The 24,314-nt window shown below is 34.1% G+C and overlaps 5 protein-coding genes across 7 annotated transcripts; 2 read left to right on the forward strand and 3 right to left on the reverse strand.

Annotated features, from left to right (window-relative positions):
- Positions 1–1,724: 1,724 nt before the first annotated feature.
- LOC134274270 (COP9 signalosome complex subunit 8-like) lies at positions 1,725–3,809 on the reverse strand. The gene is made up of 7 exons (XM_062756524.1): positions 3,689–3,809; positions 3,288–3,358; positions 2,838–2,886; positions 2,599–2,728; positions 2,365–2,472; positions 2,079–2,141; positions 1,725–1,918 (listed from the first exon to the last, which is right to left on the reverse strand). The coding sequence occupies exons 1-7, from the start codon at positions 3,749–3,751 to the stop codon at positions 1,839–1,841; spliced, it is 564 nt and encodes a 187-aa protein (XP_062612508.1). The 5' UTR covers positions 3,752–3,809; the 3' UTR covers positions 1,725–1,838.
- Positions 3,810–4,589: 780 nt separating this feature from the next.
- Positions 4,590–8,054, forward strand: LOC134274271 (uncharacterized methyltransferase YdaC-like). The gene is made up of 4 exons (XM_062756525.1): positions 4,590–4,713; positions 6,917–6,994; positions 7,101–7,239; positions 7,590–8,054. The coding sequence occupies exons 1-4, from the start codon at positions 4,711–4,713 to the stop codon at positions 8,012–8,014; spliced, it is 645 nt and encodes a 214-aa protein (XP_062612509.1). The 5' UTR covers positions 4,590–4,710; the 3' UTR covers positions 8,015–8,054.
- A 243-nt stretch (positions 8,055–8,297) lies between these two features.
- On the reverse strand, positions 8,298–9,674 carry LOC134274287 (dolichol phosphate-mannose biosynthesis regulatory protein-like). Its single transcript, XM_062756550.1, has 4 exons — positions 9,517–9,674; positions 8,903–8,995; positions 8,586–8,688; positions 8,298–8,447 (listed from the first exon to the last, which is right to left on the reverse strand). Exons 2-4 carry the CDS (start codon positions 8,981–8,983, stop codon positions 8,386–8,388), a joined length of 246 nt encoding a protein of 81 aa, XP_062612534.1. The 5' UTR covers positions 8,984–8,995; positions 9,517–9,674; the 3' UTR covers positions 8,298–8,385.
- LOC134274283 (exonuclease mut-7 homolog) lies at positions 9,599–22,088 on the forward strand. 3 transcript variants are annotated; one of them, XM_062756542.1, is made up of 20 exons: positions 9,599–9,741; positions 9,923–10,003; positions 10,722–11,289; positions 11,603–11,717; positions 11,821–11,874; positions 12,009–12,148; positions 12,807–12,904; positions 13,242–13,315; positions 13,728–13,924; positions 14,308–14,479; positions 14,575–14,636; positions 14,807–14,943; positions 17,096–17,205; positions 18,268–18,382; positions 18,536–18,643; positions 18,827–19,005; positions 19,237–19,395; positions 19,878–19,931; positions 20,334–20,465; positions 21,451–22,088. In XM_062756542.1, exons 1-20 carry the CDS (start codon positions 9,609–9,611, stop codon positions 21,784–21,786), a joined length of 3,024 nt encoding a protein of 1,007 aa, XP_062612526.1. In that variant the 5' UTR covers positions 9,599–9,608; the 3' UTR covers positions 21,787–22,088. The 3 variants fall into 3 exon arrangements, with proteins under 3 accessions (XP_062612526.1, XP_062612527.1, XP_062612528.1); XM_062756543.1 differs by having other exon boundaries at positions 9,947–10,003; XM_062756544.1 differs by having other exon boundaries at positions 21,448–21,588.
- A 10-nt stretch (positions 22,089–22,098) lies between these two features.
- On the reverse strand, positions 22,099–24,269 carry LOC134274286 (uncharacterized). Its single transcript, XM_062756549.1, has 4 exons — positions 24,191–24,269; positions 23,225–23,559; positions 22,767–22,868; positions 22,099–22,250 (listed from the first exon to the last, which is right to left on the reverse strand). The coding sequence occupies exons 2-4, from the start codon at positions 23,528–23,530 to the stop codon at positions 22,179–22,181; spliced, it is 480 nt and encodes a 159-aa protein (XP_062612533.1). The 5' UTR covers positions 23,531–23,559; positions 24,191–24,269; the 3' UTR covers positions 22,099–22,178.
- Between the last annotated feature and the right edge of the window lie 45 nt (positions 24,270–24,314).

The raw sequence follows: 24,314 nt of genomic DNA on the forward strand, positions 1-24,314 counted from the left end.
GTGGTTCATACTTCACTCGCAGAGTGCCACTGGTCAATGGATGTGCATTGACCTTAAACGAAGTTTCTAGGTCAAGGTCAAAACCCCTTTCTGCTGCCTCACATCGCATTAATTGCTGAAAGCAGGGCCTTTTACATGGCCACCATGATGCACCATCTCTACTATGATATTTAGTTAGCCAGAATTTGAGTCCATTTTAAAGGTGGTGCTGGTTATAGATGTGAAGCTCCTCTGGGTTACTGAAAATGTGAAGGTGTCCATTCATAATTTAGTTTTAGTAATATCAGTAATTTTTATTCTTATCCCACATGATGCTTCAACTGACAAAGATCTTGGATCATGAAAGACATTACTTGGACAAAATTTATGTATAGCTTTACAATTCCCAAATTAAAATGACTTACTTGTAGACAACAATCCTCCCCCTCCTCTTTCAAAAGGTGCATCAACTGACTAGGTTTAATGGACCATTGTCATAGTATGCTAAATAATCAGGATGTAACCATCACCTACTTTCAGGTTGCAAAACAAGTCCCCCTCCCATGCTGTATCATTGGTTAACAAAATGACTCAGACACACATTCATTTGTTTCATACAATATGCTTGTTTACTTCTATACAATATACAAGTATGGAATTCAGTGTAGGTCGATATGTGGTTATAAGGACTCATGGCAATTGATATTGACCGAATACACAGAAAGTGATCACGACAAAGCCTGCAAGGTCACTATCATTTACTGTGTCTGAGGTCAATATCAATTGCCATGAGTCCTTATAACCACATATTGACCGTTCACTGAAGTCCATAATAGTTATATATTATATAATCACTCAAAAAGAATGCACTGACCCTAACTAAATAGACTTGGCCATCATTACGTCACAATGGTTAAAACATGCTTCTTTTATTATGACGTCACGTTCTATGTAACTTCAGTGCAACGGAACGCTGTGTCGTGCGATATCATTATCCGCCGACGCACTTTCACGTCGATATCACAAAAGGAGGAATATCACATGATGTCCTTTCAGCCAATGAAAATTACGAAAATAATCTTCTTATATAATATCATTGAATAGTGGTAAACTACCATACTGTATGAAATAAAGGCCTGTGCCCAGACATGAAAAACTTAACAATAAGATAGGAAAGCCCATAGCATAATTCGACCTATAAAAGGATGGGTGTACAAGAAAATTATCTTCTATTTTGACTTTTCTCTGCCTCCAGTAACTTCAATTTAGTCCAGATCACAACTATCAGGTTTTTACACAAGTTAAAGGAAATGCTCCATATTGCAGTTATGCCATTTCTGGTGTACAGGATTGAATCAAAAGCAGCCATGGGTCATTATTGAAGTACTTTGGTCAATGAAATTTCTTGAAATTGGCTACAATTCTATTTCAAAACACCAATTGAAAATTGAGCTATGTTACTTTTTAAAGAGAAAGTTTATTCAGATTTAACTGAAATAAAAAAAAAAATTAGGAATATTACATAATGAATGATGACATTTAATCATAAGTATGCAGAGTATGTAGACATTACAAAATGTTAATAAAACAACAGATTAAAGTAATTCCTTTCAAATTTCTTCCTTACTTCAAGGGAATACATGTACACTGTTTAAAGTTACATTGTACTTGTCATTTAAAATGCCAACATCTAAGCAGTGTCTACATATTTATAATTTTACAAGCTGTATATATTCTACTACATTTTTGTATATCTCCCATCAAAGAATGGTTTTTTGTTCAGATAGACACTTGGATGTTTGTGGAGCAACATGTCGGCATGCACCAATAACAGAAGTATATCACAGGTAATCTGTCTTTCACGCCTCTAAGAATGACACATAGTCTGTTAGAACTGATAACTGCTGCTCACTTAAAAGTTCAGGATCCTTGGCAGGCACTGCAAGAAGTAAATCATAATTTTAAAAATAATAATAGTTTTCTGACATTTGTTGAAAAAAAATAATTAAACTGAAATTACAACAGTGAATATTGGTAAGTGATCATATAAATGTCACAATAATCATTAGAAAAATGAATTTATTAAAGAATGCTCTTACCTAGCTTTTTAGGTTTAATATACTTAGTTGCAGAGTCATATGTCCACCCTTCTTGGGTTGCCGCTGTATATGACAAAAAGAATTACTCAGATTAAACCAAAACAAAGTTTCATTTACAAGCTACCTGTATAAGCATATCAAGCATAGCAGTTAAGCTCTTAAGAATCTTAAGTCTCATGTTTTCTTCTCTTGTGTTAATCACTTTATTGTTAATGTGAAAAATTCCCCATCAGCACCAATGTCAGTAACAAGATAAAACATACTGGGAAAATTCAGAAGGGCAAACCTTGTATAGCCTCATTTGAAGGCATTCCCATAAAAACAGCCCACTCTTCAGCATTGATGGAACTGTAGGCTTTAGATACTAGTCTCATGGCTCTTTCTCTTGTGGCAGCTTTCAAGAAGAGAGAGAAATGACAGATTTGAATGCCAAGACTTTGTTAAAATGATCAAGGATAATTTTCCAGATACAATTTATAGTTGAATATCTTGTTCAAAAAATGAGTGTGTATTATTTTACCTTTCACTGCCTCCATTATTTGTAGCACACTTTCTGACCATTCTTTCTTTAATGCTTCATAGATTCCTGGGTAGTCCCTCAACCACAACTTCTGTCCCACTGCCCAAATATGACCTGTTTCAGGACTCGACTACAAGACAAGGTTTAATAATTAAAAGATGTTTAGTCTTGTATGTCAAGTATGAGCAGCCTAAGATTGGGACTTCTTCTTGGCAAAAATTTTAAGGAAACTGACTTACGCTCTTGACTGACTGTGGTATTCTTTTCCATAAAAATTTTGCATTGCACCTGGAATTGAAGACATTAAAATGACATAAAATGAAAATAATGTAATAATCATAAAAGCCATAGTAGACCTTCTTACAATATGACAAAATCTATACAAGGTCCTTTCACAATAACTGTGGTAGTACTCTTTTGCAGGGCAAAATGATATATTTTGGTGAAATATGACATAATTTAAGCAATTGCTTAATAGGGGCCCAGAGATAGAGGCCTATAAATTAATTATCTATCAATATTAATTAAAATTATCTTAAATTACATTATCTATCAACAAAATCTTCACCAAAAGTTATTAAATCGCCCTGCAAAAGAGTACTACTGCAGTTATTGTGAGGGGCTAATACTATATATCAAGAAAAATCATTAGAAATATTATGTCTGTCTGTTTTAAATCATAATCTTACATGTCATTGTGAAGAAGGTACAGGGCTAACAGCTGATTATACACCTGAGGTGATGTCCCTCCTCCTGCAGACTGAAATGCAATGCACAAAATCATGAACATTTATCTTGGACCAGAAACCAAAGGTATAAAACAAGATGTTGTTTATGCGGACTTCAGATTATTCCATTATTTAATCACTGTTGTACAAAAATTTTTTACGAACATCAAGTGTTAATTCTATTCGAATAAAAAGAGTAAATATATGTTCACACACACCCATTAAAAATAAACAAATGAAGAGAAAATTCGAGTTAACTGAATTTCGCTTCATTACTGGACAATACTGAAGTTATATCGTTTTATGTATTCAATAAAAATGCTGCAATTAAATTATCACTGATGTCTGTCTTGGCACATTACCTCGAGTTCTTGTTGTTCTAATTCGATTTGTAGCTTTTGATAATCAACATTTTCTTTGGCCATTTTTACAATGGACCCCAATGCGAACGAAACTTTATTTTCCGAAAAAATGAAGACTTATGGGTGCGTCATGAATCCGGTCTATTTGAGAAATTTTATTGGGACGTACATGTAGCCTCCTTTTTGAAAGTGAGTGAGTGGGGGCAACCTAGAGAAAAAAAAACTTACCCGAAAATCTTTACAAGCTAAACATGGGGGGGGGGGGGGGGCTGTGTCAATGAACATTTTCTTAATCAAAAAGTTATGTCTGGAAAAAGAGTGGACTACGTATACCCTCCCCTGGCCCGATACTACGTGCCTGATATAGATTGAAGAAAAATAATTCAGCGAGTTATTATCATATACGGTGGTAAGTTATTTTTTTAAGATGCGAGGGAAAATTGTCTCGTTTAACAAGATTTATCTAGTGAACACGACATATTACTTCGTGAAAACGAAATAACATACCGTGAAAACGACATAATATCTCATGAAAAAGAGATATTATCTCGTGAAAACGACTTATGATATCGTGTCAACAACATAATTTGTCGTGAAAAGTAACGCGATATTACGGAATTGTTACGTTTTACAACTCGAAAGTTGCGCGTTTATTCGCGAAAGTTTTAGCGATATAACGCGAAAATATATTTTCTATCCTTCGAAAATAAGTGCAATGGGATTTCGTAAATAATTTCTTACAATATTAAAAAAAACTTTGAATTTGTTACCTAGTATGTTTTTTTTTGGGGGGGGGGCACAACTGACTTTATACATTAAAAAAAAATGTTTGACAAGTAATAAAAGAGGGAAGAGAGAAAAGATCATTTTTGTTCAAATTTGTTATAATTGGTCAACACCAATTCAGTCAGTGTATAATTGTGCGAGATCGTATTATACTATAGTCCATCTGGACAGTTTAAAACATCATAGTGACGAAATATTACGGGTACCGGAAAGCCAAATGCACCTTCCCATTTAACATGGTAAAGTACAGTATATGTTTAATCCAGTTTCTTTAAAAACATTTTATATTCACTTTCAAAGTAATAGTTTTTTATATAAGTTTAGCAATGCAGCGGTTACATATATAAATGTATATAAATATTAAATTTTATCAGTGAGTGTCCTATGAACGTCATAAAACATATAGGTCTCTCTCCAAAAAAAAGTTCTAGAAATTGATCCTTGTATTTTTCTTCTAAAATACAACCATCGAATTTCATACATACAAACTACCAACTTTTACGTCAAGTTCTAGATGATTAATATTATTTAAAATATTGTTGTTGGCATTTACGATATACAAGAGCCCATGCGTGCAAATTTTAACTATAACAGACGTTCCAAATATATACTTTTATACATGTACCTCTACTGATTTTTCCCTACATAACATTAGATCGATAGATCGATATGATTATTATACCTCTACTGATTTTTTCTTATATAAAAATCAGGCAGTAAAATGTGAATAATTCCCTAGAAATCTCTGTGAATGGACTAATCTCCATGCGTTAGTCAAATGAGCTAATCCCTAATTTCCCGGTTATCCGTAATCCTCTAGATTTAACTTTTGAATCGGTCTAATAATTATGTTAATGGACTAATCCCCGTGTGTCTAGTCAGGAAGCTAATTCCCCGTCATTCGAAATCCTCTTTTTTTTTTACTTTTGTATCGGTATTATCAGATAAAACAGTTAAAAAGTATATCATTGAGAGAGTTAGCAAGATTCCAGTTCCCCTCGACCAGGACTATTTCCCGAGGCGCAATCCCCGTGCGTTCGTCAACTGACGTCAAGTGAGCTTGTCCCTGCTTCGAAAGCTACAGCGTAATCACGGTTATCCGTAATCCTCAAAATTTTACTTATATATTGGACTAATCCCCGTGTGTTAGTTCAGTAAGCTAATCCCTGCTTTGAAACCACACTATCTGAATCCTCTAAAGTTTACGATTGTATCGGTGAAATAAACAGTTTAAAAGTATATCATTGCGGGAGTTAGCTTTGCTTCGGGTAATAGTCCTGGCCTTGGGAAACTGGAATCTTGCTTACTCCCTCAAAGATATACTTTGAATAACTGTACAATATCAATCTCCTACGCAGAGTTGTCATTCGTTCCTCTCTCAGACAATGAATGTATGAGCCGATGGTAGAGAATGGTATAATATATAGTCAAAATAGTAAGCAAAATTCCAATTTCCCGAGGACGGCACTATTTCCCCATTCATAATTATTGAACCTCTACTTTTCCTTTTTAAATTTAGATCGATAGATATATTAATAGTTTCCTGTGAATTCTGTGAACGGACTTATATAATCCCCTTTTTGTCATGCGCCATTAATACATGTAGTACTTGTTATATAGTCTTCAAAGTCTGATTCGTATGTAGATATACATGTATAGATTTTACTTTTGTGTAATAAGCAGACAAAAAGGATTTAGCAAGATTCTAGTTCCCAAAGTCAATGGAACTTTTGCCTCGGGTTTTTCCTTGGGGAAATCTGAAATAGTCCTGGCCTCGGGATACTTGTATCTTGCTATCCCCCCCCCCCTCCTTCCCCTTGCAACGATATACATGTACTGCATGTTGCAACGATATACATGTACTGCATGTATCATGCGGTATGTATATAATTAAGTTAAATTTGTCAAGTCTCCAGAAAAACTACGCATGTATGTCGTGTTAATTTTATTCCCGATATCGTTAATATTTTGTTTTTAGTCTACAGTAACAGTTTAAAGGATCGATTTTTTTTAATTTGTACATGTATCTTACGGAAGCTGGTAAGGGCAGCAGTAGTACCTTTTCTTTATTTGCCCTAGCCAATTTTACAACGACTATAGGAATTTGGAGCGTATTAAAGATCTGATTTAGTATCTACATGTCTTAAATGAAACAATAATTTTAAATTGCAAATACTGTAAATTGCGATTGTTCATCTGGTACATGTATCTTTATATGCATACTACTTTAACACTTGTAATCTTACAGGAAATAAATTTCTTTTTTAATATGTAAATTACATGTATTAACTCAATCTGTTCAAAATCAGATCTTTAATACGCTCCGAAATTCCGATAGTCGTTGTAAAGCGACTATTAGAATTTTGGACCCTAACAAAGAGATTGAGAATAAACACGTCATATTCAACATTTTCAACGATATGCTCTCTGCTTACATTTTAGGTGATGGGAATATTTAAAGAAGCTATAGCAAGAAATCTGAGGCACCCAAAAAGTGGACCGGCAGGCTGGTTCGTCAGCATAAGCTTCCCAAGTTCTTGTTCAGATCAATTTCATACATCTAATATTCAAATACATGTACATGTACTTATTATGACGATTCACTACGCAATTTATTCATTTTTAGAAATACGTTTTTGAAGAAAAAAATAAAAACTTGGAGAAAAACGCTGTCAACGTGTGCAACATTTCTAAAGATGATATTGTTCTAGAAGTGGGATTTGGTCCGGGGTTTGGACTCGAAGAGGCACATACTAAAATAAAAGGTTATTAATTTAATTATAAATGATAAGATTATTGTTATAAATGTAAACTCATCAAAAAGAGAAACTGGGAGAGATTAACACTTGCAGGATACATTTAAAATTTAAAACTTTCATTTCTTTATTCCTTCTTTATTCCTATAATGTCATATTATAAATTTTGAATTTACCGGGTGGCAGTAAATACGAAATTTACAACATGACAACTTGTAAATTTTGTATTTACTGTCATCTGGTAAATTCGAAATTTACAGCATGACACTATCCTACAAGTTCAGTAAGAACTAGTTATATTTACCTAAATACCCCCGTATTATACCTTTTAAAATATATATTGTGTTTTATCTTTACAGATGGAAAGGGTAAGGTCTATGGAGTCGAGATCTCCCAAGCAATGTTAAAAAAGGCGGGACGTTTACTCCAGACTGAGATAAACTCAGGAAAAGTTGAACTAATACTGGCAAATGTCGCAAAACTGCCTTTCGAATCCGACATGTTTGATCACGTGTTTCACTGCAACTGTTACTATTTTTGGGATGATCAGGTTGCGTGTGCTGGAGAATTGCATAGAGTAATGAAACAAAATGCAAACATGGTAGCTGTACTGAACGAACAGGGTCTAAAAGTAGCGGAAGAAGCGGGAGTCTTAAAATACGGAAACACAGACCCACATAGATACATGGACTCTTTAAAGAAAGCTGGATTTCAGGATATAGATTTCAAGAAACTGAAAAGTGCAAAGGGTCATCCATTTAGTGCAATTTTTGCTCGAAAATGATTTTAATAATGGCAGCTGTGATTCCATGTCATAAAATTGTATCTCCATTAATATTCACTATTCAGGGGGTCCCAAGTTGAATTTATACGAGTTTTTTTTTAATATTTATGATTGATTAACATAACAAGATTAAATGGTTCTAATTGTGATATTAGATTTTTAATACAAAGTTTATTATAAAAAATTATTTCACTGTTTATTTAGTACATGTATATGAGATCTACAGACTACATATGCGTTCATATAAAATTAATTAATTAAGAATTATCATTTTTAAGCATGGGGAAACATCCTCGTTTTCCATCAGTTAGTCAACCATGCTGAGCTAATCAGATTTTGTCACGTTGGCGAGGTGGGCAAATGAAACTTGGTCATGAAGATTTGAATTTTCTTGCACGTGATTTCTGTAACATCGTTACACTGGCGAATAAACCTAAAAATAAATTTAGAAGGCGTCAAATCATACGATGTTATTGATAATGCAAAAAATACTTTCAATGAATAATAGACAGATATAATTTTCTGCATATTTTTTATCAATATATTTGTTTTATCTGATTTTTTTTATTACCTATCACGATCAGACCGATAACTCCAACCAAGAGAGGGATGGCCACTGCAAATACTTTTGGCGGGAAAAAATTCTGTAGGAAGCTGTCCTTTTCTACAAACGGCTGGAAAGAAATGAGAATGTCATATACTTCCATACACAGAGAGAACTCGAAGAGATAGTCTCCAATGCGATTTTTATATTATCATTTTCGACTAAACAACACTTTATCTGTATTGATAAAATATAGAATGCACAAAACAAGTACCAGTGCGTACCATACTTTTTTAATCTTAAAACGTAAAAAAAAAATCACATCTGAAATACCGGTAGCTTACCAGAATGATAACCCATACTGTGTAGTAAATTCCAAACGTCACGGAGCCAGATATCAGGGACAAACCAAGCAATCTGTCCATTGCATCTCTGAACTGAAAGAAAGACATGAGACCCATGGGGCACAATGCTCGCAACAGCTTTGAACAGCATAATATACGTGTGTTCGAACGTAAAATTTTGATTCTGTAATTTTTTTTGGTTCCACCCTAAATACATGGGACATGATTTTAATGAATCTATGATTCTATCTTACAAGAGGATGCTTCCACCTTAATATTTGTTGTTCTTCAATCTTGAGTGAACGGTTTTTAAAAAGACCCCCCTGTGTAATTCCTACTGTGGTTCTGCCCTCCGTTCCCTGCCCCCTGGGACCATGATCTGAACATGCCTAATCGGCTAATGTTAGGCCTGGGTTCTTGAAAAGAAGGTAAAAATGTGAAAAGTTTACAGACTGACATATTGTAGTTGCAGAACTGTAGCTCTCTGAAAAAAATATATTCAGAGACCTGCAGAGCTTTTAGCTCAGATGAGATTATGCTTTTAGATGTTAAAAATCTATCAGGCGCATTTGTTCCTTAAATTTTTTTTTTATGACAAGAACAGTCCTCCATACCTTGACAATACCGATTTGGGTTTTCTCTTTTATAATCCGGAATATTCAAACGCGTGCAACGTCTTCGGGATAAATCCGATTATGCACATGTAATGATTGTATTGGTTATTTTAATATCCACCTTGATGAGAAAATGTATATCTAGGCTGTGCATCACTAAAACTTCCAACAAATCAGTGCAGGTTTGTGGTACAGAGCTTGATGTGGTAGATTCATTGCTGAAAGGTATGGTGCAAAAATTTTTTTGACTTGTTTAAAATCTTTTTAACTTCTTACACAGAAGAGCGTTTGTAAACAGAGTACATTGCCCTTTTATCTCATAAAATAGATAACTGTCAAAATTAATTATTTCACAGACCGGTGTCCTTTTACAATGATTGTATTTTATATTTTAACCTTCTGACAGCTGAACAACTGTCTAATATTGCAGTAATTTCCGTGGAAGATGGTCAGAAATTCATAAAGATAATTGGATCTGGAAAGAGAGGTATGCTTTGTTAAAAAAAGACAATCTGAGCATCAGGTATCTAGTGTAAAGGGGGAACTTCTCCCCTATTATGTCCTTGAATATTCTGTTTTCAAACTAATATGTTGACTGTGCAATGGTTAGGGCTCACACAGATAGCTTTTCATTTATAAACTGTATTTAGACACATCTCTTCAACCCAAATGATGACTTTTTGTTATACCCCTTCTAATCAGTCCCTATATGATTTCTTACTTTGAAAAGTCCAACAGTCCGACTGTCTTCCCTGACTGTTGGTCCAAGAACTGTTAAAATTGACTGTTAAAAAAGACTGTTGCCCGCTGACGTCAGATGGCGCTAAACTGAGTTATCTTTAAATTCGGTAAAGGAGTATAACAAAACAGTTGTTGAAAGGAGTCTCTGGAAACAGTCGACCTGCTGGACCAGAGTGCAAACTGTTTTCCCTGGCCTTGGGCAACAGCTTGCACTCGGTCCAACAGATCGACTGTTTCCCTCTACCCCAGTCAACAAATGTGCAATATGTGACATTTGGTATCTCTAGACTCTGACATTGTATGTAAGTGCATTACCAAAGATAAGCCAGTACGAAAGTGTCTAGCTGTGCTAGCTATTAATTAGATATAATTATTTATTGCAAATTAAACTTTTATAAATATGAAATGAATCAGATCTCATTGCTTGATTTCAAAATTTCTTGATATCTTATCTTTCTTTTTAGGTGAAAACAATCTTACAGGAAGTTTTTCACAACAAAGACAATGTTTCCACACAGTTCCTGCATGCTTTTCTGACAAGTCAAACAACACAGATGAAAATGGTCATTCTAGGGATAATTTTGGAATAAACAATAAATACCTAAACTCCAAAAAGTCAAACACCATGTGTGCAGATGGTGCCAACTTTGATGCAGATGCATTTAAGAAAGCTAACCCCAAAGTGAAAGTAGGATGGGCAATGTCTGCCATGAAGAGTGGGGATGAGGCCAAGAGACAGCAAATGAAGGCCTGCTCAGATCACCTTCAGGAAATGTGGCAAGAAAGGAAAGACAAGTCCCCAGTGTTAAAACAGTTTAGAGACTATTTGATGAAAAGTGATAATCCCTATGCATTTGTTGTGTTCCTGTTGAATGACTCGCATGATCTTCACGTTCATAAAACTGCGACTTTTTCCTATGCAATTTGTAAGGAATTTGATGGTTGGTTGTCATCTCCTCATTGCAATATCAGGAATAAGGCACAGGTTTTGACACCAGAGATAAAACTAGAGGCTGTGAGTGTTGCAACAAGGTTAGTGTCTTTAGTAAACTGAGAAAGCTTGGCAGTATTGAACTGTTCAGTAATTTTAAGAAATTTTTGCAGCATTGAACTGTTAAATGATTTTAAGAAATTTCTGCAGTATTGAACTGAGCAATGATTTGAAAAAAAAAAAGTTTGCAATATTGAACTGTGCAATAATTTTTAAGAGAAAGTTTGCAGTATTGAACTGCACAGTAATTTTACTCAGATGGAGAATGTATCAGGATCAGGTATGTGTGCTATTTGAGACTTGTTAAAGTAATTTTTTTTCTATTTTAAAGAGCTAATAATTTTTTTTTTTCAGGTACCATACAGTGATGTTTCAACTGGTATTTAAAACATTTGAGCTGAAGCACCAAGGGAACGGTTATATGTTGCCAGAAATAAAGAGATTCTTAGAAGGGAAGAAATATAATGAGGTTCTTAAAGCCAGAACTACTATTTTAATAATTTTACTTATTTTCTAGTTTCTGACATCACAGGAACTAATACTGTACATGTACATTTTTGTTTTATTTTTAGTGTGCTCTGCTGGCAGGGCATTTAGGTCTTCAGGACCACTTCAGAATTGAGGAGGTAAGTTTTGATCTCTCAAAAAATTACCATTCAATTTGATAAACACACAAGCACAAATATAATTTTACAGTAATAATATTGGGAAATATTGCATAAAAAAGCTTTTTCACTCCTTCATTGTAACCTTGTTTCAGATAGCAGTACCCCTGATTCTACAGAATAAGTTAAACCTTCTAGAGACCTACCTCAGAGGAAACCAAGGACAGCAGACACTGGTTGTTCAGTTCCTAGATCATATGTGTGATAAAAGCTACAATATTAACAACCTTGTCAGGTACTAAAGAAATGAAGCTAATTTCAACTTTTGTTATATGATATAACTTAACTTGGGGCAGTTTACGCTTTATAATCCGTGACGCGGTTTATAAAAAAGCGTAAACTGTCCCAAGTTATGTTATATCGTATAACAAAAGTTGAAATAAGCTTCATTCCTTATAATTTAATTTTAATGTAGACAATGAGACAATTTTTCCATTTTTTCCTTCAGAAAAAGGCTTCAAATATAGCATATTTTAAAATTAACGTCAAGCGAGTAATACGTTTTTGACGTAACTCATTGTGACGTAGGCAAGTTATGTTATACAAGATGGATAAAACCGTTTAACCAATCAAATGACATGTTACAAGTGAAATTAAATTATTTATACATGGATGTTTTATATTCTCACAATCTCAGACAAGTGTCAAGTTCTTGCAATGTTATGCATGTATTATGATAAAATCTCAGACATGTCTAATGTTCTCCTAATCTCACACATGTCTCATATTCTCATAATATCAGACATGTCTAAAATTCTCAAAAATCTGGAACCTGTCTCATGTTACAGGCTCAGACATGTCTTGTATTCTCATAATCTCAGACTTGTCTCATTGAAAAATATACATTTATATTGAATTGTTGAATATATTATATTTACGATTTTCATTTCCAGTTCTATGCAAGTCCCTGATGTGAAGATGAGTCATCTGCAGAAAAAGTCTATCAGCAAGCTAGCTACCAGACTAGCCAAGCTATATGAGATCCCTAATGGTAATATGATTTTATTGACAGAAAACAAAAACAACAATTTAATATCTTATTTTTGTCCTGTTTGTGCTATTTCCACCCATTGTTATTTTCACACTCTTGGACTTTTACACACATGTATTTAAAACTTGTATGTCAGCGGACACTCACAAGACACTGACCCATCTACCGGTTTTGATGAAATGTTTATTTTTTTTACCTGATTTTAATAAATCTTTAGACTGTTTTGCTTTCACATCATGAATGACTTGGTATAAATTGAAATCCATCATTCTACACTTCTACAAAGTACATGCATATATGAATGTATAAAGAGCTAGGTTTACTGCAATTTTTCTAGATCTTATACCCAATATAGTCACAGCCAGAGGTCTTGGAGCATTAAAATTTCTTCTTTATAAGAGGTATATTGAGGTAAGAAGTTCCTGATTTTACACAGACAGAATAATGTACTGAATTTATTGTAGCAGAGATTTATGCTTTTGATACATTTGTAAGTTAGTGTAAAATTATTAGCACCTCCAGGATATGGAACCTTGTACATGTATAGTCCTAATTCATTATTGCAACTATCAATTGCCTAAATTTGATCAAATTTTGAATACATTGAAGAACATGTATAGTGAAACTAAGTGCATGTACTACCTGTACTTGTACATATGTCAGTTTTAGGTGTGATAGCTCAGATTCATTATGATCAATTTTACCAGTTAAGCCTATATATCATTTGAAAACTCTTTTTAAGAAAAGTTAGAAAAAAAATTTTGCCTGCCAAATGCTGAAAGAGAAGTTTTTTTCTAAGGTTTCTTATTCTTTATTTTATTAGAATGGCATGGCCACTGGGAGTTGGGAAGACATGGTGCAGAATGCGGTGGGTGACAATGAAACTTTACAGCTGGAGCTAGTGGAACAGCTGCTTTGTTATAATGAGGTCAAGGCCTCAGCTAAGTGGGCCAATTTCTACAACCTTCCCGATGACAAATTATCCATTCCGGTGAGAGAGGAGAGGAAACGCTTGGCTGAGTAAGATGACTTCTAGGTTTTTTGAAAAATTTCTCTTCCAAGGACAATTAGGTACCTTTACAATATCAAATCCCTCGAGAATAAAAAAGGTACTCAATTTTTCATTTAAACCAAATATTATTCTTTTCATCTTTTATTTGCAATTTGTCAGTTTGAAATCAATCTATGACAATTAATATTCGCAACTAAGGAAATATTCTCTATGACCACAAAACAAAATTAATGGTTCACAATGATTAATGTTCACGTATTAAAGTAAGTCGCAAAACTTGTGGATATTTCTCAATGTGAATAAAATTGGTTTGCAGTCAATCAGTTTTATCATGAATTAATCATGATATTCAAAAAAAACACACGGTAAACTTGTCATTTCAATAATTCAGGGGTCTTGGCTCAGAGCCTGCTGCAGGGCCTTCGGAGGAGAGCTGGGAGGATGAACTAATGCCGGTGGATGATATGGAGGCTTATTACTATAAACTCAAGCTGGACCCCTCCAATATACAGTTTGTGGACACCAAGGAAAAATACCAAGAGTTTATCTCTGTTGTGTCCAAGGTACTCAGAGGTTAAAATTTTTTTGTTATGAGATTGGATTGCAGTTTTTTTTCATATGTAAAGTAAATTTTGTATAAGCAATACTTTATTTACAGCCAGACAATGTGATTGGAGTTGACTCTGAATGGAAACCATCATTTGGAAATTCTGTTCAAAGGTTTGCCACCCAAATACATGTACATGAGTTATGCTGTATTTTCGTCAAAATTTAAATGACAGCAAAGTTTTTATGGCTTAATGGATAGGTTCTTCACAATTAATTTCAGAAATTTTTTTTTGTTTTCAAAATATACATGTACAATGTAATGCATTATAATCTCTCTGCAGAATAGCCCTTATGCAGTTTGCCACAATGAATCAGATTTTTCTGCTGGATATGATAGCTCTCAATTCAGTGTTGTCGAGCAGTGACTGGCTTTTATTGGCAACAGCAGTGTTTTGCAACGAGGACGTTTTAAAACTTGGTCAGTGTTTGATGGTTTATTTTAAATCATCAAGTCTAAAATGTGTGAAAAAAGCATATGCACAAAACAGTCAACCAGTTATATTTACATTCAGTGTAATTTTCTTTATGAAATCCATTAGAAATTCAGGGTGTTCAAATCTCTATAACACACATGAAACCTTGTCACCACACGTTAAAATACACAGTAGGAACTATATGCATTTTCAATACTCTAGAATATCAAAATGTACATTATTTCGACTGAATTTAGTTCAAAACTATAATCCTGTTACATTTACGTAAAAATACAACAAACGTGTGTTTATAATTAATTTGTCACTTTTTTTCCTCGCAATGTTCGTTTGCGTTATTTAACTTTGCAACGTCAAAAACGGCTGTTACGTCTATAAAGCACACCAGTTTTGCAGGGCGCTAAATTCACGTTAAAGATTACCGAAATAAACAGTAACGTTATGGAGAGGAAAAATTAAAGAATGTAAATACGGTAAACTTCGTTATCTCGACATCGACGGGACAGTCGGAAAATGTCGAGATATCCGAGGTGTCGAGATATCAGAGTTGAGACTCGACGTCCTTAATTTTACTGCATAGTAAAACGAAAGACCTAAACTGAATAGACGTGTACCTACAGGTACCTATATGTCTTCAATTAGACTGTAGCTCGGTTGTTTCAGCTATCATTCTACATTTATTAGAAAATCTAAGAAGTTATTCACAAATGTTATTTATGAAATGCTTTCTTTTTTTATCGAAATCTTCTCATTTCACTAAATTCGTTTTCCATCCAGCATTCGATCCGCGTGCCATAAATAGCAGCCATTAGCTCTGTCAGAACAGGATACGAAATGCGCTTTATAAACTCCGAACCGGAACGGTGCAAAGTCGACTTCCGAGATACGGAAAAAAATTAATGCGTATATTTTTTAAATTATTTCATTTCACATCTTTTTTATTTCATAATCATTCATCATTTATTTTCAATATTAATTTTCAAACCAAAATTTAAATGGAATTGGGCATTTAACAAAACTTACCTATGCATCCATATTACGGCTGATGCAGTAGTCGTGCATGTCGTAAGTTTGATTGATTCGTGTTGAATGCATTTTTACCACAATTTTTAAGTTAAATTGAATCCAATGTGTATATGATTTATTGTTATTCAGTTACCTTTTTTTTAAATAAAATGTTTAAGTTTTGTTAGATTTCGACAAAAATAAACGGTTGTACATTTACGCCGAATTGAGAAGATTTACCAATGATAATTACCCAAGCTGAATATTAAACAATTAACGTATTAGAGACTCCCAGTCTACAAATACATTTTTACAGAGCAGTACGTAGTCAAAACATGGGTGGGAAAGGTGTGAATTTCTTACGACGTCGAGATAAACGAGGTCGTCCGTGCGTGACGAGCGACCAGCTGACAAACAATTAGGTTAAGTAGAGCAGAAAATTGCACCGATGTCGACATATACCAGGTAAATTTTCCTCTTGGGGCTGTGAAATACGTCGAGATAAGCGGGGTAGTCGACATTACCGAGGTCGACATATCAGAGTTTTTGCACATCATTTATATAGTAAATAATGTCGGGACCGCGGACCGACGTCGACATATCCCAGGTTGTCGATATATCCGATGTCGAGATACCGAAGTTTACCTGTATAAGCAATGAATTCATATTTTGGGATGTCTTTGGTCCTATAACACACCTGGCCGTGCCGACAAATTATCATACTACTAACGCGCGATATTTAATTTGTTGGCACGGCCAGGTGTGTTATAGGACGGAAGACATCCCAAAATATGAATTCAATGCTTAAATACAGTGTACTTAAGAAAAAAAACCCTTTTCTTTGAGTGATCTACAAGAACGAATTTTAGAGGAGACTGCAAATAAAGTGCTGTGTGGTAGATTTCTTAAATGTTTATTTATTTATTCCATTATTTAAATGATAAAGAGTAATACATCTTTATAGATTATGAAGAATTTACTGTTGCTAATGAATATTTAACCTTGATCAAAGGTATGAAGAACTAAAATTAAAAAACCATCTGAGTATCTGATTTGAAATGTAAGGAAGTAACCAGTCACTATGAGTCATCCAATTTGACTAATACTGATGAAGTAAATTTTCTTTATTTCCAGGTTATGGATTTGATGCTGACTTGAAAATGATGGTAAAATCGTATCCTTTCTTGAAAGAACCACTAACCAAGATGAAAAGAACAGTGGATTTGGAAAAGTTAGCTGTAAAGGTTTGTTGGTCTTCTCTATAAGGAATCACATTTTCCAGGAAAAAAAAAAGATTAAAAAAATACAACTCCCTGCTCAGTGGCCATAAGTGCCAGGACCTTCCTCTTACAGTTGATGGAATCGTGATTTGAGTGTAATATACTAAATGGAACTTAAAAAAAAACATCGTTTTGCAAGTTGTAAAAAAAATAATTTTTTCTAAATAAAAGACTATAACTAATAAAATAACTACAGATTAATTTCATATTACGGACATAATGGGGTACCTGTTTCTTAAACATTTCTTAACACTCTTTTTTATAGTGTGAAAAATAGAACCCAAGTGATGAAATGTTGCACAAATGTATCTGTTTACTTTTATACATGTTTTGTGGCGTCGGTAGTCTAGTGGTTAAGGTGCCGGACTCTAACCGAAAGGTTGCGAGTTTGAATCCTGGCCGTGGCAAGTCGACATTGTGTCCTTGGGAAAGGCACTTTACACAAATTTCCTCACTCCACCCAAGTGTAAAATGGGTACCTGGCAATAGACAGTGAAAGATGTCAGAATATTAGTGTTCTAGCGCCTTAACAGCAGCTTGCACTGAGAAAGATTCTGGATTGTTATGGTCTGCTGGGGTAATAATGTATTGTAAAGTGCTTTGAGTAGCATTTATGCTAGAAAGGCGCTATATAAAAACAAACATTATTATACCCCCCGCTTGAAAAGTGGGAGGGTATATAGTAATCGGTATTTCCTCCGTCTGTACGTCCATCCGTCTGTTACGCTTTGGGGTACCCATCTCTTATCCGCAACTCCTCTTATACCACTGAGTGAAATTTAATGAAACTTTCACAGAATCTTTATTACATATTGCCATTGTGCACCTCCTATTTTACTTTTTGATCCGACACATATTTTGGGTTTCCCGGCCACTACAAAACATGGACTTTTCCATTATAATCATATGGGAGGCAGGGGGTATTATTTAGTGAGCTCATTGCTCACAGTACCTCTAGTTATTTATTATTATTATTACATGTATATTGAGCTAGGTTCAGTTTTTTGTATATTTTGCGGTTTGTAGGTGATAGACAAGGCCATCAACTTAATGCCAGATGACAAGGGGGATTCTGATGAGGAGGGGCTGGAGGATAAAGACAGCGGCATCAACGTCAAATTCCAGAAAACGGAGGAGAGAGGTGGGTGGACTGATGACCCTTGAGATCTCATTTACTTTTATCAATATAGAGTAATATACATATAGTACCAAACAAAAATGCTTGCATTATGTAGATCACCATGTATGAAATTAAGAATTCATTCTCTGTTGATGTTATGATATTTTTTTTCAGGTTTGAGTGAGTTAGTTCGTCAGTGTCTAGGCAAACCACTAAATAAAGGGGAGCAAATGTCAAACTGGGAGAAACGCCCCCTTCGCCCCACACAAGTCCAATATGCAGGTAAAGAAAACATCTTATTGAATTGCATTTTTGTTGACGTAGATATAAATCGATGATTTTGGACATACTGAATACTAGGATCTTCACTGCCTAGATAATCAAGGATTTTGGATATGCTGAATACATGTACTAAGAATATTAACTTCACTGTTATTTTGTAAATCTGTTCATTTTTGGCCACAGCACTAGATGCTTTTGTTCTGCTGGAGGTCTATGACTGTATGGTTCAAACTGCCAAAAGAGAGAACATGAACATCGACTTAGAACCAGCAGTCACTGTCAAGTGGAGCAAGGAAAGCAGACTAGACAGACTGAGAGCCAAAGCCAAGGGTCAACAGCCTCCAAAGTCAGCAAAGCCACAGGTACATATATAGAATAGATGACAATTTAATTTTCATTTAAAAATAAAACAAATTTTAACATTAAAATGGAAAAGTTTGAGTGACTCATTCAAATCATTCAAAGTAAATTTTGCATTAGTTGTTTACCTAGTGTTATGGGTATGGCATTTTAGAGTTGCATGGTGTAAGTCTAGTTTTAATGATTTGTTGCTCATTTCTATTTTGCTTCTGTATATTCTGTTTTCATAACAGGTACCACAGAATGCCTCTTATTTGGGGATGGAGATGGAACCTGGTCAGCTGAGGGTGGTGGTGGACTCCATGTTACAGGGTCTAGGGCAACAACTCAGGGGGTGTGGGGTGGACGTCTTCATACTGAACTATGACGAGGGTCATGAGAAGGCTATTGAGGTAATTAGTTCACACTGTAACACCGAAACTATATATTTACAAGACAGTTTGCAGCAATTACAGATTTTTCATAGGGATATAGAGATTGATCATCCAAAGCTCTCAATATTATAAAGATCACTCTCCATATTTTTACTTAGAGAGTGGTCATCCCAAATACTTTTATAAAACACTTACCGTGTTGAACTTTAGAAATATTGAACAAAAAAAATTGCTAGGAATGTTCTGTTATGTAATAAACACAATTTTTACTGTGAAAAAATATGTGATCTCTCTCTTACTGAATAATTTTAATAATTTTGCCAAAAATTTTAACTAAATATTCGATATCATTAAAATCTCTACATTCTTACAAATTCTTTAGGAGATTGTATATTTTTTCCAAACCATAGTTTTGTAAAAAGACAGTGTAGATAAAGCCACTTTTTCAAGAAAAAAAATAAATTTATATCAGATTTATTAATGAACCTACTTATTTCCAGGTTGCTATGAAAGAAAACAGAATTATATTGTCATCAGGGACACCTTATCAAACAGTAAGCTTATCATCATTTTTCCCGAATACACAATAAAACATGGTTATAGTGAAAAGGCCTATAATGAATTCATGCTCACAGTGAAGCAACCTTTAACCCCTGTGGTTTTATTTCATAATGTGAACTTCACAGACACAACCAAATATTTTGAATTGAAAATACTGGTTTCTGGTACTTTGCAATTAGTATGTTTTACTGTGCCTGTACATAAAGTCCTTCTATACTCATGAGCATTGCAACACTTTCTCGTGGTCATTCTACATGCATTATAGCAATCTCTCCACAAAGTTGTCATACCTTTTATTCACATAAATCTCTGTCAACATTAGGAAGAAATCCATGTTAAAAAATATTTTTGACAGCACATTATTAAACATGTATGATTCCAATTTTACTTTGCAGATTTGCTCTCAATTAGGACCAGAGAGATGTTTCCATGTTGTAAATACTCTGCCAGCAAAGGAGCAAATTGTGGACGTTCTGAGGCACTTTAAAGTCAGAGTCAGAAAAGAGGACATATTCAGTCGATGTCAAGTGAGTGCCAAGATTTTTTTAACTTGAATAATTCCCAATAATGGCTTATTTCATATACAGGATGACAGCCTGTAAATATAAATTAGGGGTGGGACGATACACAGATCTTGCAATACGATACGTATCTCGATATATTAGCATGATACGATACGTATCTCGATATTATGATATTAAACTATTATAAAAAAGTATTTTATTTCATTTTCTGTCTTGACATTAATTTAACTGTTACATGATAAATTATAAAACTATGCAAAAGAATTAGTATTTTATTTCATTTTTGTTTTGTCGTGACATTAAATCAACAAATTATTCTTAGACTATATAAAATCATGTGTGCTTTGAAATTAATACTTAAAGTTCATCAATTTCATTGATTAAAACTTTATAAAAACAATAATACGTGTACAAATTATTGTTACCAAATTTCTATAAACAAGTTGTTTACAAACAGTTGAGTTGTTCATCAAAGAACACTGACTAAAATTTCCTACAAAAAACAGCATATTTACATTTTAATCAATTCCTGCAAGTCTGTAGCCTAGTTAAGATTACAAAAAAGCACGAGATGGACTAACAATTAGTAATATCAAATGTTCTGGAAATGATGCTTTCTGTGTATAGCACGCATTACATACTAAACTTTTCTTGTTCAATCTTCCGAGGCTGCTTAAAAGGGAAAATGTTTTACCCCTAATCAACAACTTATTAGTTCAACATTATGTTTTCAATATCATCATCGTCTCTTCGCTTCGTACAAGCCGCCATTTTCCAAGGACAAGTACTTTCATTTTCAATCTTTGGATAGGTCCTTCGTGTATCGTTTCGTACCGATATTTGAATGCTTGTATCGTAAACCGTATCTTAGAGGAAAATATCGATATGTATCGGTGTATCGGTATATCGTCCCACCCCTAATATAAATCAAGTACATTTTGTAATTATATCAAGTATTAGACTATTCTTTTTATGTTTTGACCAGTAGGTTTGTAACAGTGACTACTTCCTGAAGATCCCATGCAGAGATGTGAGGAAACTGTCAGAAATATTAACAAACTCTAGGGAGAGAAGACCAAGGGACAGAACTCCATCTCAGGATAGATGGCAGCAATACATGTTGACCACACATGGCATTGACAGTACAAGTGTTTCATTTGCAAAGACAGGCATAGATATTATGATTGATACTGTTCCTCAGAAAATATTTGGTATAGTGGATTTCTTTTACATTTGTGTCAACTGTGGGAAGATATTCTGGGAAGGTCCGCACATGAGTACAGCTTGTGAACAGTTTGCTCATGTTATGAACCTCCAGACTTGAGCATACTATATGGACAATGTTCATGATTAAATCTCAGTTGCAATGATATATTTTTTAAACTATCATTTGTCCATTATATGGACCCTTCAGCTATGAAGTTTTGAACTTCCAGCTGTGAGCAAACTGCATGGATAACGTTCTGAACTAAATTTTCAATAGCCATGATATATTTTTGCTACATGAATTTTTTTTTCAGAAATCAATTGGTTCATTGAAAATAACTGCTTGTCAATCATGTTTAGATACTATTACATACAAGTACATGTACTTTTTCAAATGTTTAGTACAACAAATTAGAATAAAGACATGATGTTGCTTTTAATTGTTTTATTTTTACCGGTAATGTTTCTAAAGCATCACAGAGTACATGTATTTCTATATTGGAATGTTTATCAAACATAGAAAGCGGTGTTGAATTTCTTTCTTCTCTTGTCATCTGGGACATTCTTCCTGCCATATGGACACTAGAAACAAAAGATAAGCCATTAATTGGGACATAAAGCTCACCTGAGTCAACTCCACAGGTACTTGTAGACATGACCCCCTCAAATTATACTTATTACACTTATTCATTATGTGTACAATAGAAAAATTATCTTCAAAACCCAAAAATAATCGCTACCCAAAGATATACCCCACTAAACATTATAATGTATTGTGGGATATATGTACAAGTACCTGTGAGTCAACTCATGTTACCCAAACCCAGTTCCTAACTTGTGGCTATGTTTGAACAAAATAAATTGGCGTCAGTTGGGATGACTATTATACTTGTGACCCTGCTTAACAAGAATATTATTTTTAAAGTCTTCAAAATCATTTTAAGTTTATTATGACCCTAACCAAGCACTGTCGGGTCTTGATTTGAACAAACTTGAGTCCTAGCTACAAACAGTTTCTTGCACATGGATGACTATATTTTCATTCTACATATCAATGCAGAACCTCCCCCCTTTACTTTTTGATTTTGAGGTACATACATGTCGGCATTCATTTCCACAACATTCTCCACGCTGTAAGTGAGACAGTCTGGTCATAACTTGATATCCAGTCTGAGGATCTACATAAAAGAGCTTTCCAGCCTAAAAATGAAGTAAATTTGATTAAAACATCCAAAAATGCTTTTTTTCTAATTCCAATGAAGATTATTTCTACTAGAAGATGTTTGTATTGTTATAAAGTGGCAATTTTTGTGGTCTAGGGGAGAAATTCTGTTGCCTTGCAATTTAAAATGTGTTTTGATTTCAAGTTTGAAAAAAAATATCCATTCCAACATATCCCCCTGACATCAGGTTAAAAAAAATTGTTGGAGATTCAATTGTTGATAATATTTATCAACATTTAACATCCCCAACCCATAATCCTGCCCCACCCCGACAAATGCGTTTGCTTTAATGTTTACGATTCATACTTTTCCCAATATTTTACTAAAACTTACCTGGTGAGCTGCCACATGTCTTTGATGAATTTTCAATTCCAAGGGAGATAACTTTGAGTAATCTACCATTGCTTCCCAAGGCTCAATGTCATTCTTACTCTGTGTATGAATGGACTGTGCAGTGCATTCTAGGTCTAGTGAAGTTGAACTCTTTTTACTACATGTACCAATGTTTTTCATATCTTGATGAAGACTTTTCTGTACAGAGTAAGAAATGTTTGATGGTGGATATGTGCTAAACCTTAAAAGAATGTGGAGATTTTTGTGGAATGATGCAGATTGGTAACATCTTTTTATAATTCTCATAGTTTCTAGCTGGTTCTTTGTAGGTTTCCCTGGGAAAAAAATCAATTTCAATATGTAAGACATGTCTGTGTTAAAAAACTACTTTGAAATCACTAATTTTTTGTGGGGGTATAATTTTCGTTAGTTTCGAGGCAAGGAGAGACCCACGAAATGTAAAATTTAATATACATTACTACTAAAACATTCTCCATCCACGAAATCAAGTCTCCACAAACCAAGATTTTTTCCCTCAAACCTCGAAAATTTGACCCCACAAAAATATGTGATTTTGCAGTAAGTTATTTCACATAAGCATCCACATTACATTTTTTTTCTGTAAAAGTCAATCGAAATTATTGTCCAAAAATAGACATCAAAATGCCCAAATAACATGAAACTTTCATAATTATGTGAAGCATATGAAAAATATGCAGAACATTTTCATTTAAGAGTTATTCGTACATATATAAAACAAATCTCATACACCATTTGCTTATCCCTCAAGATATCATTTTCATCAAAATCCATTTGATTTGAAGTGTTTTCAACATTTCTAATGGATACAATTAAAATATCTGCTCGTCTCTTTTTAAATATATGTAGGAACTATTAAAGAAAGTCATATGAAAGGGAAATGATTGTTTAATGGAAAGAATGATACCTAATTAGTAATTAATATACCTTTTTTGCTGTGGTCTGTCAGCTCGAGAATGGAAAACGAAAGTAGTTATTCGGAACTCCTCTCTTACTTCATTCCTGTGTTTATTTGTTCAGATTATACGAGAATCATGTCTTTTTCACTCAT

The sequence above is a fragment of the Saccostrea cucullata genome, unplaced genomic scaffold (assembly GCF_032062105.1).
Source record: "Saccostrea cucullata isolate Sc308-1 unplaced genomic scaffold, CSIRO_AGI_Scuc_v1 ctg129, whole genome shotgun sequence".
Classification (NCBI taxonomy): Eukaryota; Metazoa; Mollusca; class Bivalvia; order Ostreida; family Ostreidae; genus Saccostrea; species Saccostrea cuccullata.

What these genes read in the sequence shown, in the direction of transcription:
- LOC134274283 (XM_062756542.1), top strand. Translation starts at nt 9,609, where the DNA reads ATGATTGTATTGGTTATTTTAATATCCACCTTGATGAGAAAATGTATA. An exon ending in AATTGGATCTGGAAAGAGAG is followed by an intron (nt 10,004 to 10,721) that starts GTATGCTTTGTT and finishes CTTTCTTTTTAG; the next exon opens with GTGAAAACAATCTTACAGGA. An exon ending in AATATTAACAACCTTGTCAG is followed by an intron (nt 12,149 to 12,806) that starts GTACTAAAGAAA and finishes TTTCATTTCCAG; the next exon opens with TTCTATGCAAGTCCCTGATG.
- LOC134274287 (XM_062756550.1), bottom strand. Translation starts at nt 8,983, where the DNA reads ATGGACAGATTGCTTGGTTTGTCCCTGATATCTGGCTCCGTGACGTTT. An exon ending in CAGTATGGGTTATCATTCTG is followed by an intron (nt 8,689 to 8,902) that starts GTAAGCTACCGG and finishes ATTTCTTTCCAG; the next exon opens with CCGTTTGTAGAAAAGGACAG. An exon ending in TATCGGTCTGATCGTGATAG is followed by an intron (nt 8,448 to 8,585) that starts GTAATAAAAAAA and finishes ATTTATTTTTAG; the next exon opens with GTTTATTCGCCAGTGTAACG.
- LOC134274286 (XM_062756549.1), bottom strand. Translation starts at nt 23,530, where the DNA reads ATGAGAATTATAAAAAGATGTTACCAATCTGCATCATTCCACAAAAAT. An exon ending in GACATGTGGCAGCTCACCAG is followed by an intron (nt 22,869 to 23,224) that starts GTAAGTTTTAGT and finishes CTTCATTTTTAG; the next exon opens with GCTGGAAAGCTCTTTTATGT. An exon ending in GTGGAAATGAATGCCGACAT is followed by an intron (nt 22,251 to 22,766) that starts GTATGTACCTCA and finishes TTTTGTTTCTAG; the next exon opens with TGTCCATATGGCAGGAAGAA.
- LOC134274271 (XM_062756525.1), top strand. An exon ending in CGGCAGGCTGGTTCGTCAGC is followed by an intron (nt 6,995 to 7,100) that starts ATAAGCTTCCCA and finishes ATTCATTTTTAG; the next exon opens with AAATACGTTTTTGAAGAAAA. An exon ending in GGCACATACTAAAATAAAAG is followed by an intron (nt 7,240 to 7,589) that starts GTTATTAATTTA and finishes TTATCTTTACAG; the next exon opens with ATGGAAAGGGTAAGGTCTAT.
- LOC134274270 (XM_062756524.1), bottom strand. Translation starts at nt 3,751, where the DNA reads ATGGCCAAAGAAAATGTTGATTATCAAAAGCTACAAATCGAATTAGAA. An exon ending in AATAATGGAGGCAGTGAAAG is followed by an intron (nt 2,473 to 2,598) that starts GTAAAATAATAC and finishes TCTTCTTGAAAG; the next exon opens with CTGCCACAAGAGAAAGAGCC. An exon ending in TTCAAATGAGGCTATACAAG is followed by an intron (nt 2,142 to 2,364) that starts GTTTGCCCTTCT and finishes TGTCATATACAG; the next exon opens with CGGCAACCCAAGAAGGGTGG.